The sequence below is a fragment of the Aotus nancymaae genome, unplaced genomic scaffold (assembly GCF_030222135.1).
Source record: "Aotus nancymaae isolate 86718 unplaced genomic scaffold, 86718_ANA_hifiasm-v0.15.2.pri h1tg000019l, whole genome shotgun sequence".
Classification (NCBI taxonomy): Eukaryota; Metazoa; Chordata; class Mammalia; order Primates; family Aotidae; genus Aotus; species Aotus nancymaae.
The window spans coordinates 17,430,009-17,444,045 of NW_026988431.1; the positions used below are offsets into that span (position 1 = coordinate 17,430,009).

At 42.2% G+C, this 14,037-nt stretch overlaps 2 protein-coding genes across 3 annotated transcripts in view; one reads left to right on the forward strand and one right to left on the reverse strand.

Annotated features, from left to right (window-relative positions):
* Nucleotides 1-1,828: 1,828 nt before the first annotated feature.
* Nucleotides 1,829-4,688, reverse strand: RPL15 (ribosomal protein L15). The gene is made up of 4 exons (XM_064378653.1): nt 4,621-4,688; nt 3,755-3,936; nt 3,227-3,363; nt 1,829-2,423 (listed from the first exon to the last, which is right to left on the reverse strand). Exons 2-4 carry the CDS (start codon nt 3,924-3,926, stop codon nt 2,118-2,120), a joined length of 615 nt encoding a protein of 204 aa, XP_064234723.1. The 5' UTR covers nt 3,927-3,936; nt 4,621-4,688; the 3' UTR covers nt 1,829-2,117.
* Nucleotides 4,689-4,826: 138 nt separating this feature from the next.
* NKIRAS1 (NFKB inhibitor interacting Ras like 1) overlaps nt 4,827-14,037 on the forward strand; it is a 32,511-nt gene continuing 23,300 nt past the window's right edge. The window contains exons 1-2 of one of the 2 annotated variants that reach the window (XM_064378654.1): nt 4,827-5,011; nt 12,631-12,741. In XM_064378654.1, coding sequence (XP_064234724.1) covers nt 12,648-12,741 — 94 coding nt within the window. In that variant the 5' untranslated portion in view covers nt 4,827-5,011; nt 12,631-12,647. The remainder of the gene's footprint in view (nt 5,012-12,630; nt 12,742-14,037) is intronic. The other variant, XM_012466711.3, reaches the window with a different exon arrangement.

The window sequence follows — 14,037 nt, forward strand, 5'->3', positions numbered from 1 at the left end:
ATACAGAAATATTAAAGCAGACCGGGTGTGGTGGTTCACGCCTGAATCCCAGCACTTTGGGAGGCTGAGACAATGCTGACCTTTGGCTGGAGTCCTTTCTCTCCTTCTCAGTTTAGCTATGTGGAAGTTTTTTTTAAAATAGAGACAAGGTCTCACTATTTTGCCCGGGCTGGCCTCAAAGAGATCCTCCAGCTTATCTCCCAAAGTGCTGGGATTACAGGCCTGAGTCACCGCACCCAGCTCAACAGTTTTAGATAAAAATTTAGGCTGGACGTGGTGGCTCAGGCCTGTAATCCCAGCACTTTTGGAGACCAAGGTGGGCAGACCATGAGGTCAGGAATTCGAAACCAGCCTGGCCAAGACAGTAAAACCCCATCTCTACTAAAAATACAAAAACTAGCTGGACATGGTGGCGTGTGCCTGTAGTCCCAGCTACTTGGGAGGCTAAGGCAGGAGAATCACTTGAACCCAGGAGGCAAGGTTACAGTGAGCCAAGATTGTGTCACTGCACTCCAGCCTTTAGAGCAAGGCTGTCTCAAAAATAAAAAACTTAAAATTCATGCAATGATGAAAGAACTGAGAGTAAGTACATTTTATGTCACCTCAAATTATGTTATTTCTACAATCACATTTTGATCCCTTTTTGCTGGCTAGGTTTGCTTCAAAATACATTAGCGCTAGAAGATGACAAGTAACAGAAGGTCCATTGGTTTTAGTTTAATAGACATTTATTCCTTTAGTTGAACCTCTACACAATCAAAACGTATTACTTAGTATCTTTTCTTGAGAAGAAATTTAGGTCTCAAGAACTTTTATGAACTTGGTGAGTACCTCCTGGAAATCAATTAACTGAGCCTTTTGAAATCCCTAGAGAAGATAGGAGAAAACGGGTTCAGAAAAATGAGCATTTAAATTGTCAGAAAAGTCAGAATTTAGAATTGGGCAATTCCTTGTCTACCTTTTTTTTCCTTGACACTCAAATTCACCCTGAAAAACAGTAGCCTAGTCTCTGGAAAGACACAATGCAAACAAAAATGCATTGTGATGGTATTGCTTACAGCCAAAGTGGGCACACAAGTGATGGCCCAACTTTGTGGAATGCTATGGATTTTTAGGGTAGTTTGGCCAGGAACAAGAGAAATAACTGCAGAAAACACATACAGTTGGAAACCATGCACTTGTATGATTTTTCCTTAAGCCTATGGGAGTGGACAGAGAGGGTAATCCAAGTTATTTTTAAGACTGACTGGACAAAGAATGAGGAACTTATAGCCAACTATTTTCCCCACCAATGTGACTGAAGGGATTCATGATCACAAATTAGTGTTATGGTTAAGTATTTTAGGGTTGACTTCTAAGCTCACACTTGAAATATATTTATCTAATGGTCACTGGCTGGCCAGCTTCCCACCCTAGCACTGATTACTAGCTTACCAACTTTGAGGCTAGTAATTTTATCTAACATTCAATTTCAAAACGCATCAGTGTTAATACTATTACCAGTAACCAATGAATGCCTAAGCCATTGGCACTGAATCAGCTTTCACTTTTTATGTGAACTTAAAATGGTACTGTGGAGACCGAGGCAATTTTCTTCAGGCTAACCCAGATTTGTGCCCCCAATTTTCTAAATATCATCATGACATAGTTAAGATGTCCTCCTCTCACCCTACAATTTCTAAAGCAAAGCCCAACTTAAAAAGCCTGTACCTGCCAAACCAAAAAACAATCCCAGCCACTTTAAACTAGCAGAGGATTGCCATCACCCCAATAAAGCTGCAGTTTTCATCACATGCACCAGACAAATCTACAGGGCTTGTTTCAGTACTCTTCTTTTAAAGACTTTATTTTAAACCTATTATACCACACAGTATGTTTTATACACTGACATATAACTCCCTAATAAGATAAAGCAAAGACAAAAATGTTTATCTTATTAGAAACAACATACACCATATCACGTACTGTCTTCAAACATTATTGCACTTTAACTTTCTTAATTTGACAAAGCATTCATTAAACACAATCAGCAGACTAATTTTAACAGACAAAGAACACCTGTAAGCAGACATGACTGTCCTAAATTGTTTATTAGGTACGAATTTTACAAACTTATATTAGCGGTAACGGTGGAGCTGGAGAGTATTGCGCCTTCTCCAAGCTGCCCGGCGAGAACCACCAATAGTGTGGTGGAACTTATGGCCCTTTCCAAGGCCACGGCTCTTTCGGCCTGCAGATGTCAGCCCACGCATCTCCCTGTGCTTGTGGACTGGTTTGGTGATCCACTGGGTGTCAGGATTTCTTCTGATAGCTTTATGGAATGGATCAATGAGAATAACCTCAAAAAATTTGTATGTGGAATCTTCGCCAACCCAGTAAGAATTCAGGACTCTTAGAGCCCCACAGTGGCGTCCAGCTCGCTCCTAGAATAGGAAAAAAGGCCCACCGTCAGTCTCCCACATCGCCTATAGCAGGTCAGAAAAACCTTTCTCAACTCTAGCTCACCACCAGACTAGAGTCTTTTACTATTCAAGTATTTACTAAGCATCTCTCCCTAGACTGTCTCCAGTAAGCATAATGAGATAAAGTAGATGTGCTAAAACGCCACACATAAACATACACTGCAACACATTCATTCCCTTATCACTCCATTCCGGACCAGGGCATGAACGTTAACATCTGGCAAACAAAATTTAGGGTTTGGGGACCTTATCTTTTTCCAATACAACTGAGAGCTCAGAAATGTTCAGCTTTAACAATATTTAGTATGTATTTTAGGCTGTGCAGGCCACATTTGGTCTCTTCTGGATATTCCTGACTCTTTAAGAAACAAAACAAAATTTAGCTAGTGGAGACAGTTCCTAGTTTGCCAATGCCTACAACAGAGCATAGCTTAATTTACTAACCCGGAAGAAAACCTGCAACTGACTACATAAAATTAGCAACATAAATGCAGCTTCTACACAGTTGGGGAAATGTGTTCTAAGATAAAGTTTACTGTGCCTCAAAAGCTTAGGTTCCACAGGTACTTCCAATTTATACACACACATGTGTAACAAAGACCTTGGAGTCTTTCAAGCAATTACTCTTTACCAAGATTAGTAAAAATCACAAACCCTGTTTTATTCACGAGACAGCCTAAGTACAATCAGAAAAGTTGCTTAGATCTGTCTCTCCCACCATTCCAAGCAGTATTCAATGTAACTGCTACTCAAAAACCATTTACCTCTGCAACAGACTGAAGGCTTCGAGCAAACTTCAGCTGGTTAACACCATGATGGACAGGCTTGCCGTAAGTTGCACCCTTAGGAACTGGGCGTTTTCGGCCACCACGGCGAACACGAATCCTATATATAACGTAACCTACACACAAACACACACAAAATTAGAGACTTTATAGGAAGCCATGTAAGGCTTAAGACTCAATGGCTTGTCACTAACACTGCACCAACAATACTTTAAGAGTAAGCTAATGCTATCTAATGGAAAAAAAAATAAAACACATTCCAGTCTTTTTCAATTAATCACACAGAAGGCACACTGTTGATCTGCTTTAGTCTAAACTCATTGAAATTTGTAACCTTTGACACACTTGCCACTTTAGACAACGGTGCGTTCCGTAACTGACCAGTGTTGCTACCTCTATTCCGCCAAAGCCCTATGCGAAGAAAGACACTGGGGCGACAGTGTCTTCCTAACAGCTGGTTTCCAACTTTTCTCGAATATAATTTCATCCAAGCAGTTGATCACATACCTTGCTTCGCCTTGTAGCCCAGTCGGCGCGCTTTATCAGGCCGGGTGGGGCGGGGAGCCCTGTGGAGAGCGGAGAGCTGGCGGTACTGCCAGCAGCGGACCCTCAGAAGAAAGCGCATGACATCAGACTGCTTCTTTCTCCATAGCTCCTGGATGTACTTGTATGCACCCATCTTGGCTTACCTGCGAAATCAGACTGGGCATTAGATATCATCCGCTCTAAGTACAGTAAGACGACGACCCTACCCGTCCATCTTAGTTCCTCAAAAAGCCCAAGGACACTGCCGAGAATTAAAATGGCTCGACACCAACCGCCGGGGACAGCTAGTCCAACCCCCACCGCAGCGCCCACGGAGCCGCGTTCAGTCACCTCCACAACCGCGGCGCGGAGCGGCGCTCGGCACGTTTTGGTCGGGGGGGGGGGGGGAATGAATAGAACCAGAGCTGAGCACCAAGGGGGCGGGTGGCTACGGCAGGCGGCGTCCCCAAGGAGGACCTGCAAGGAAATGTCGCTGACACCACAGGGCAAGGTACTGCTGCCGCCACGGATAATTAACTCCCGAGGAAAATGCATCTACCCCACCCAACCAGCAGCCTCACTTAGGCTGCCTTGTTCTGGACGCCCCATCCGTCAGCCCCACGCCTCCTCCAGGCTCCGGGCCCAGCTCGAATTCGCGCCGCCATCATATCTTCGTCCAACCCGCCCTGGGGGGCGCCTCTCCACCCCCTCGCTGTCCCGCATCCTCAACAACTCTTGCCGGACAGGAGGGAGACCTATTTCCGAGGACGCAGGGTCCCCGAGCCTGGATGGCTGAAGAGGAAGACGATTAAAGGCGGATAGAAGAACAGCTCCCCAACGCAGCCTACCTGATGGCTGCCGCCAGACGGAAAGGAAAGAGCTATACTCCCACAATCCTTTTTGGGCTCCTCCCCTACCTCACCCAATCTCTTTCCGGTGGAACGCTGCGGCCTCCCAGAGCCTCATGGGACATGTAGTTCCGGCATCGCGCATGGTGGGCGGAGTTCTGCCGAGTGGCGCGCAGCTGCCCCTATTGTCCCGCCCCCTACTCCGCAGGATTCGAGCCTGAGCCGCCTGGGCATCTTGAAGAGTGAGAGAGTTGGCTGCGAGGCTTCGGCCGGCAAGCGAGCGTCGGCTAGGATCCCGCAGCGAGAGGAGGCAAGTTGGGCTCCAGGCTCCAAAGCCGGTGACCGCGGGCCGCGGTGGAGCCGCTGTCTTCGAGGTCGGAGGAAAGAACAGGTTTGTTTCACGCACCATGGGCTCTCCCCCTGCGGAGTCTCTGCGGGTTTCTCCAAGCTGCTCTGTCCCTCTCCTGCCCCCGCATGACGGGCGGAGAAATCTGGGCCCTAGCGCTGGGCTGAGACCCCTCAACTCTTCCCCAGCCCCCCAGGGAGGACTTCGCGGAGCCGGGGACAACGCGGGTGGGGGCGCTCGCTGCGTCCCTTCAGCTCCAGTCTGCGTGAAACTCCCGCAGGCCCCAGCTCCCAGGGATGTTGTCCTAAAAAGGGTCACGGAGTGGGTGGATTGCGGGCAGCTGGGCGCTTTTTCTGCATACGGATTTCGTCCCAAATTTGCTAACATCAGAACCACAGTTTTTCAGAAAAGCAAAATATTTATTTGCCAATACCTAAACAGGTCTTGGCAGGTGTGAATGTTTTAGGGAAGAAACGCCGAGAAAATGCTGGCATTTTGCGTTGCGGTTTTTTTTTTTTAAATTGAGAAATAGGTTACTGGCTTATTTTGCATTTTGCTTCTCCAGAATATTTTCATTTTTGATATAGTCATGTGGTTTTAATTACCTTCCAGATTATGCGTTCAAATGTGGCAGAGGTTTAAGCGAATCATATCGCTTAGTCGTAGCGGTTTTGATTATCTTTTTTTCCTACATCATAGTTTTCTGTATTTTTAAATCACAGCCTTACCTTTTTAAGAGTCCCCATCTGGTTCATTGATTGATTCAACAAATATTTATTAAGTGTCTAATACGTGCCAGGCATAGCTGCTGGGGATGCAGCAGCAAACGCAAGAAATTTTGGCCTTCTTGGAAACGGGCAACAGGCAGAAGTAAGCTGTGTATTGGGTTTGGTGGTAAATGCTAAGGAAAAACGCTAAAGGGAGGGAAGTGATGAGGGAGTGTTAAGGGGTGGGGGTTGCCGTTTGGGATGGAATGTCCAGGTGAAGTCTTTTAGAGAAGGCAACATTTAAGATAGGACCTCAAGGATAAGAGTCTGGGAGTAAAAGTGGGGGACTGATTCAGGCAGAGGGAAAAGTGCCAAGACTGGAGCATGCAGGTTAATAGAGAAACAGCAGGGAAGCTGTGTCGCGGGAAAACACAGTAGAGGAAAGTGGGAAATGATGTCCGAGCGGTGAAGTTTCTTACATGGATTTTGGATTTCGTTGGAAGATTTTGAGCGGAAGGATGACTTCATATGGCTTACATTTTTAAAAGATAACTTGGATTACTCCTTTTGATGCTGAAAGGAAAGAGGAAAAAATGGAAGCAGAGAGACTGCTTAGGAGATTGTGTTAGTCTTCCATTGCTGCTGTAACAAATTGCAGAAACTTTGTTGGTTCATAACACAAATTTACCGTCTCTAAGTCTGTAGATCTGACTAGGTCTGTAAATCTTACTAGGCTAAAATGAAGGTATCAGTAGGGCTCTGTTCCTTCTGGAAGTACTAGGGGAGAATACATTTATTTCCTTGGCTTTCCCACCTTATGAAGCCTGCCAGAATTCCTTGGCTCCTGACTGCTTCCTTCATCTTCACAGCCAGCAGAAGAGCATCTTCAAATCACACCCTCTGCCCTCTCCAGCACTCCTGTGTCTCTCTTGTAAAGACACTTGTGATTACAGTGGGCACACCTGGATAATTCAGAATAATATCTTCATTTGGAAGTTCTTAATCACACCTGTGAATTTAAATTCTTGCATGAGTATGTAAAGTAACGTATTCACAGGTTTGGGAGATTACAATGTCTTTGAGAGACCACCAGGTGAGAGAACTTGGTGCCTCACTGGGCCCACTTCAGTAGTAATAAAAATGGTAAGCAGTGCAGCCCTGTATGTATTTCAGAGGTGATGATGACAGACTAAAAAGTTGAATGAGCTACTCTAGGCACACTGCCTATGGGGGTAGTCCTGCAAAATAAAATATAATGAAAAATAAAAGTTGGATGGATCATTTGGAAAAACGATTCTAGCAGTGTGAATAATCATTGCTGATTTATCAATCAGGTTTGCAGTTTTGTTTCTTAATTTGTAGTTGCTCAGTTAGCAGTTTTACAAAATTTGGATTTGTGTTTCCAATAGATTTTGAGATTCCGGAGGACAAGGGATGATTTCCGTTTTTGCCCCCTAGTTTGCCCCGATGCCTGGCATGATGGTAGGCTCTCAGTAAATGTTTGGTAAATGAAAGAATGGTAAGCTAGAATCTGCATATTACATGTTATTTTGTGCAATATTTTGTGCAAAACCTGTTGAATATATGGATAAGTAAAAGTATTCCACACCATATATAATGTTGACATAAGTAAGTACACAGTGTAGGTGGCTTCCCCACATGACAGTGTTTTTAGAGATTTGTAATATCTCTCCTATGATGTTAACAGTGTTTTGGTATTAATGTTTTTCTGGTTGCATCAGAAAGTTGTGTTTTACTTATAAAAATAGAATGACGCACGCACTTACATAGAAGAACAGAAGCTCTGACAGTTTTGGGGAGCTGTTTCTGATGGCTCTTCAAAGAGGATGTTGACAAAGCATTTCACAGGAATGATTGAGGCCACATATTTTCTGTTTTTTTTTTTGTTTTTTTTTTTTTTGCCTCAAGTTGGAGAGAGGAAATTGTATTTAATTTCTAGCAATGTTGATGATTGGCCTGGAAAGTAAAGCAATATGTATTTAAGACTGCACTGGCTCTTGCCTGTTAAGCACATTCTCTTAGTAATTTACATCAGATGAGGTTTAATAGGTCACTGATGGAATTTTTTTGCCCAGTTTCTTAGGGTAGGGATGTGGCAAGTAGCTGTAACTACTGCTTTTTGTGTTCACCTCAGTGTTGGTGTATTCTGTGGATAAGCAATTTCTAATATCATAGTATCACAGTGTTGAAAGAAGCCTAAAGGTCATCCATGTACTGCAGAGCCTTTCAAATTCTTGAAACCTAGATTTAATTAAGAGACTTTGTTACCCCAGGATCGGTTCATGTGATTCAGTACCCATTCGGGGTACTGCAGACGACCACCTTTTTATATTTCGCAGGAAGTGGTGTACATTTATTGTGTTTGGGAATTAGGAAATAATTGTAAGTGCTTAAAGAGCCACACTTTTAGTTTTTATTTGAAAATCTGAAAATAAGCATGAGAACCACTTATTTGTAATGTGAGTTCCTGCCATAGTTATCACATACAGAAAATATTTGTATATGTGTCATTCAAAATGTTTATTATTTTTTAAAGAATTCTTACTTTGTAATTGATGGTAGCAAGTCACTAATCTGCTTTATGTAGTATTGTTTCCTATTTGGAAGGCAATCAGGAACCTAGAATATTTCGGCCATGCTTTGATTAATCACACTTATCTTTTCATCTTTGCTTTCTTTTTGATAGAACAGACTTCATTAAATATTTTACACTATCTCTTCCCTTTCTTTCCAAAAAATTATTAAAATCCTTAGCTAGTGTTTTGAGCTACCTTTATTCAGTTACTTTTACTATTTGCTCATGATGAAGACTTCTTTGGTAATATCAAAATGAACTCCTCAATTTATTAATATACACATCCAATACAAAACAATATGTAATTTTTAACAAACCTTGTCTATTCTATTATCAACCAGTGAACAACGTACAATTGTAGTGTACTACTTTTAAAGCAGATATAGTAAAATTACTTCCAAAGGTACTTTGGAAGACTTAATTTCTGAATTTCTCAGGTTTCTATTGGTATCAGATTTTTCCAGTTTGCTATAGGCCCCAGCACTCATATTTGCCTCTTTTTTACAGAGGGTCTGTTGCTGTTAATCATTGGGTGTTTTTTTCCTTATAGCTGCCTGTTTCACTCAGCTACAGTATGTTGCTGACCTTTTGAGTTTATATATATATATATTTATAAATTCAAAGAGACAGAGTCCTGATATGGTGCCCAGGCCAGTCTCGAACTCCTGGCTCCAGCAGTCCACTCACCTTGGCCTTCCAAAGTGTAGAGATTACAGATGTGATCCACTGCACCCAGCCTTTTTTGAGTGTTTTTGAGTGTTTTGAAGATTGGCATAATGTGTGGATTAAGGTGCATTTTTTCAATTGAGCAGGAAAGGGAGAGTAGTAAAAGTTGATATTTAGAAATTCCACTGAGGGTAAGATATTTTCAGAGAAATAGAAATAACAATAGAAAAATGAAGATTTAGATTCCACAGCAGCCTTTTCTGACAGAATCGTGCTGTGCTGTCATTTTTCCTACCCTCTAGGAGATTTATTTATTTTTCAGACTCTTCTCATGTGCCTACATGGCAGTTTCCTTTAAATTTTAACTATTATTTTTAAAAAATCATTTTAAGGAACGATTCAGTGGTATCATAACTTACAAAGAAATCACAGTAGGCAGAGAGGAGAGTCCTTTGATAAATGAAATGACATTAAATTAATCATAAATTCACAGGTATCTGTAGAAAGCCTTTTAAAATAGGCTGTTGTTGCAGACGTAGGAAATATCGTACCATAGATGAGCAATGTCACATAATGCTCTGCACTTATAAATAAAAGCTGAGAATTTTTCTATTGCAGTTAGGTTGAAAATATATAAAGAAAAGAAAGTCTCCTAAGAGAAGTGATTCTCATGGAAGCCAGTGGTAAAAATATTCTTGGAAGATTTAGAATCTGAAGTATGCCACCCAGGAAAAAATGGTTGTATCGCGTAAGTGATGGCTAGTTGTTGGTAAAGTGCACTGTACTACTTTGAAAATAAATACTGTGTTACTACTGTGCTACAAAAACGGCAGTGTGAAATTTTTTATATGAGATTAGTGTGTGGGTGATTTGGGTCATTAAAAAATTACGGACAGAAAATACAGTAGAGAAGACTTGAGGAAATTTATTTGTGGCGTAATGTTTCCAGTGTTGGTAAAAAAAAAAAAAAACAAAAAAACAGTATTACTGTGCAACACACATGCATGCAAATATAACTATTAGACTATCACCATTAAGATGTATTCTGCACTTTGGGAGGCTGAGGCAGGCGGATCACTTGAGGTTAGTAGTTTGAGACCAGCCTGGCCAATGTGGTGAAAGCCCGTCTCTACTAAAAATACAAATATTAGCCAGGTATGGTGGTATGCACCTGTAATCCCAGCTACTTGGGAGGCTGAAGCAGGAGAATCGCTCGAACTCGGGAGTTGGAGGTTGTAGTAAGCCAAGAGTGCGCCACTGCACTCCAGCCTAGACAACCATATATATATATATATATATATATTTTTCTTTTTTTTTTTTTTCTATAGCCGATGTGGTGAGCAGAGGAGGATCTCTTGAACCCAAGAGTTGTAGGTGGTAGTGTATTGTAATTATACCTGTGAATAACCTCCAGCCTGGGCAACATAGCCAGACCTTGTCTCTTAAAAAAAAAAAAAAAACGTGCGTTCTGTGTTGGATTTTTGTTCTCACAGTCCAATGAGCACATGAGTGCAGAAAGGTACCCAGCATTCCTTTTGTCAGAATGCTTATTTAAAACTTTTTTTTTTCTTGAGATGGAGTTTCACTCTGTTGCCCAGGCTGGAGTGCAGTGGTACCATCTCAGCTCACTGCAACCTCCGCCTCCCAGGTTCAAGCGATTCTCCTGCCTCAGCATCCCTAGTAGTTAGGATTATTACAGGCACCCGCCACCACACTAGCTAATGTCTTGTACTTTTAGTAGAGGCAGGGTTTCACCATGTTGGCCAGGCTAGTCTTAAACTCCTGACCTCAAATTATCTGCCCTCCTCAGCCTCCCAAAGTTCTGGGATTACAGCTGTGAGCCACTGCACCGGGCCATGAACTTTCTTGTTAGAGTTTTTTTTTTATTATTATATTTTATTTTTTATTTTGAGACGGAGTTTCATTCTTGTTCCCCAAGTTGGAGTGCAGTGGCATGATCTCAGCTCACTGCAACCTCCACCTCCTGGTTCAAACAATTCTCCTGCCTCAGCCTCCCGAGTAGCTGAGATTAGAGGCGCCTGCCACTACACCTGACTGTTTTTCATATTTTTAGTAGAGACGGGGTTTCATCATGTTGGCCAGGCTGGTCTCAAACTTCTGACCACAGGTGATCCACCCACCTTGGCCTCCCAAAGTGCTGAGATTACATGCGTGAGCCACCATGTCTGGCGTTAGAATTGTTTTTGACTGCAAGGAGTTGTGGTGTCCTTTTTAGCCTGGTTTATAACATGTTCATTTCTAAGTAAGCTGAGAATTGGGGTAAATAAGGAGGTAGTGGGAGATGGCAAACAGCAATGTAGAAATTTGAATTCTTTGTCAAATTATTCTGTTGTATTTAATGATCCCTTTCACTTTCTGCTTTGACTTCTGGTACCTTGCGTTCTGGAAAGCAGCCTTGAGAAAAGTTGAAGGAAATGTCGCCTAACTTTGTTCTTTCTTAGTTATAAGTTGAGAGGCTAGGAGAGATTAATTTCCCTTTTCTTTCCAGTTTCAAGTGCATGGGCAATTTTTCTAGTGTTGTCTGTTCTTCCTCAAAAAGAAGTGGGACGAAGAAAGCCCACGTGACAACCAGGTACAGTAGGTCATGCCTGTGATCGCAGCACTTTGGGTGGCCAAGGCAGGTGGATCACTTGAGGTCAGGGTGAGACCATCCTGGCCAACATAGTGAAACACCGTCTCTACTAAAAATATAAAAATTTAGCCGGGCATAGTGGCGGGTGCCTGTAATCCCAGCTACTTGGGAGGCTGAGGTAGGAGAATCGCTTGCACTCGGGAAGTGGAGGTTGCAGTGAGCGGAGATCTTGCAACTGCACTTCAGCCTGAGTGACAGAACTAGACTCTGTCTCAAAAAAAAAAAAAAAAAAAAGCCCATGCGACTGCCAAAATCCAGTTTCTTCCTCTCCTGAGAAAAGACTGACATAAACTAATTAATATTTGTTTAAAACATCATGCCCATTCTCTAAAAATTTTATCTTCATGCCTCCTTAAGTTTTTACTTAAATGTTTATTTTTCCAGGTAAACATTGATGAGTAGGCAGTCTCTTTCAAAGATTTAAGAGTCTGTTGGATTCCTATAGGCTTAATCAGTATTGAAATATTCTTAATATAAAATGTATTCTTTTTGAACAAAGATATATTCATATCCATGTAATCTTTTTTTTTGACAGCATTTCGCTCTTTCATCCAGGCTGGAGTGAAGTGCGATCTCAGGTCGCTGCAACCTCTACCTCCTGGGTTCAAGCAATTCTCCTGCCTCAGCTTACTGAGGAGCTGGGATTACAGGTTCATGCCACCATGCCCAGCTAATTTTTATATTTTTAGTAGAGATGGGGTTTCACCATGTTGGCCAGGCTGGTCCCGAACTCTTGACCTCAGATGATCCACCTGCCTGGCCTCCCAAAGTGCTGGCATTACAGGTGTGAGTTTGCCTGGCCTGTATTCTTATATTTATCTACATTGTCTCTGTGAGATACATAAGAAACTGATAATGCTTATTGCTCTAAGGGAGCAAATGGGAGACTGGGGAATGGGATTTGGAAGGCTTTACGTTATTCTATATCTCCTTTTCTTTATTTGAAAATTTCCCCTGTGCATGTGTTACATATTAAATTGAAATATTGAAAGAAAAGGAACAGGTTGATTTCAACAGTATGCAATTTCTATTCTCTCCACAGTGATATCCTGAGAGAAGATGGGAAAGGGCTGCAAGGTTGTAGTTTGTGGATTGTTATCTGTGGGGAAAACTGCAATTTTGGAGCAGCTCCTTTATGGAAATCATACTATTGGTAAGATTGTGTTTCTCTAGTTTGTCTCTAAGTTCTGGGAGCTGTCAGAGGTCTTTTGTTAGTCACGGTATACTAAAAATGGTTGATGACGCACAAAGGGGAGACATAAACCAGAGGGACCAAAAGATATTAAGAGGGAAGAAAAGAGGAGGGAAAAAGTCTTGGTATTATTGAAATTGAAGAGTGCCTGCTGTAAGTTATGACAGGTAAGAAAAGAAATGGTCAGTGGCTGGGATAAAAGGCAGAAGAACATGAAAATTAAAAAAGAAAAGAAATGGCCAGTATAAGTATATATTCCTTTGTATATATGTGATTTCCTGTGTATTTCCATAATGAATGGTGGTGTACGAATCATAGAATCACTGATTTAAGAAAACATGACTTTCCACTGGGCATGGTGGCTCAGGCCTGTAATCCCAGCACTTTGGGAGGCCTTGGCAGGTGGATCACCTGAGGTCAGGAGTTCAAGACCAGCCTGGCCAACATGGTGAAACCCCATCTCTACTAAAAATACAAACATTAGCCAGGCATGGTAGCAGGTGCCTATAATTCTGCTACTTGGGAGGCTGAGGCAAGAGAATTGCTTGAACCTGGGAGGCTGAGGTTGCAGAGAGTCAAGATGGTGTCACTGCACTCCAGCCTGGGCTACTGGAGACTCTGTCTCCAATTAAAAAAAAAAAAAAAGTAGCCTGGGCACGGTGGCTCATGCCTGTAATCCTAACTCTTTGGGAGGTGGAGGCTGGTGGTCAAGAGATTGAGACCATCCTGGCCAACATGGTGAAACTCTGTCTCTGCTAAAAATACGAAAAGTTAGCCAGGCATGGTGGTGTGTGCTCAAAATCCCAGCTACTTGGGATGCTGAGGCAGGAGAATCACTTGAACCTGGGAGGCAGAGGTTGCAGTGAGCCAAGATCACACCATTGCACTCCAGCCTGGGCGACAGAGTGAGACTGCATCTCAAAAAAAAAAAAAAATGAACGTGACTTTCCAGTGCTGCTATATATAGGTTTTTAAAAATAAAAGAAACAGCCATTTGGTGAGTATGACTTAATTTTGTGAATTGGGCTAGCTCATTCATTTATTCATTCACTGAGTCAAATAATTATTAGTTAATATTTGCTATATGATACTTGTGATCAGGCCTTGGGTTATGGAGGTGAGACAGCATCTCTGGAGGTCATGGTTCAGTAAGGAAGATAGGTATTTCCGGTTAGAAGGAAATGATGTTTGTGTTAGATAAGTAAATAGAGATCGTCAAAGCATTTATTTCTGGCAAGTAACTTAAAGCACATTTCT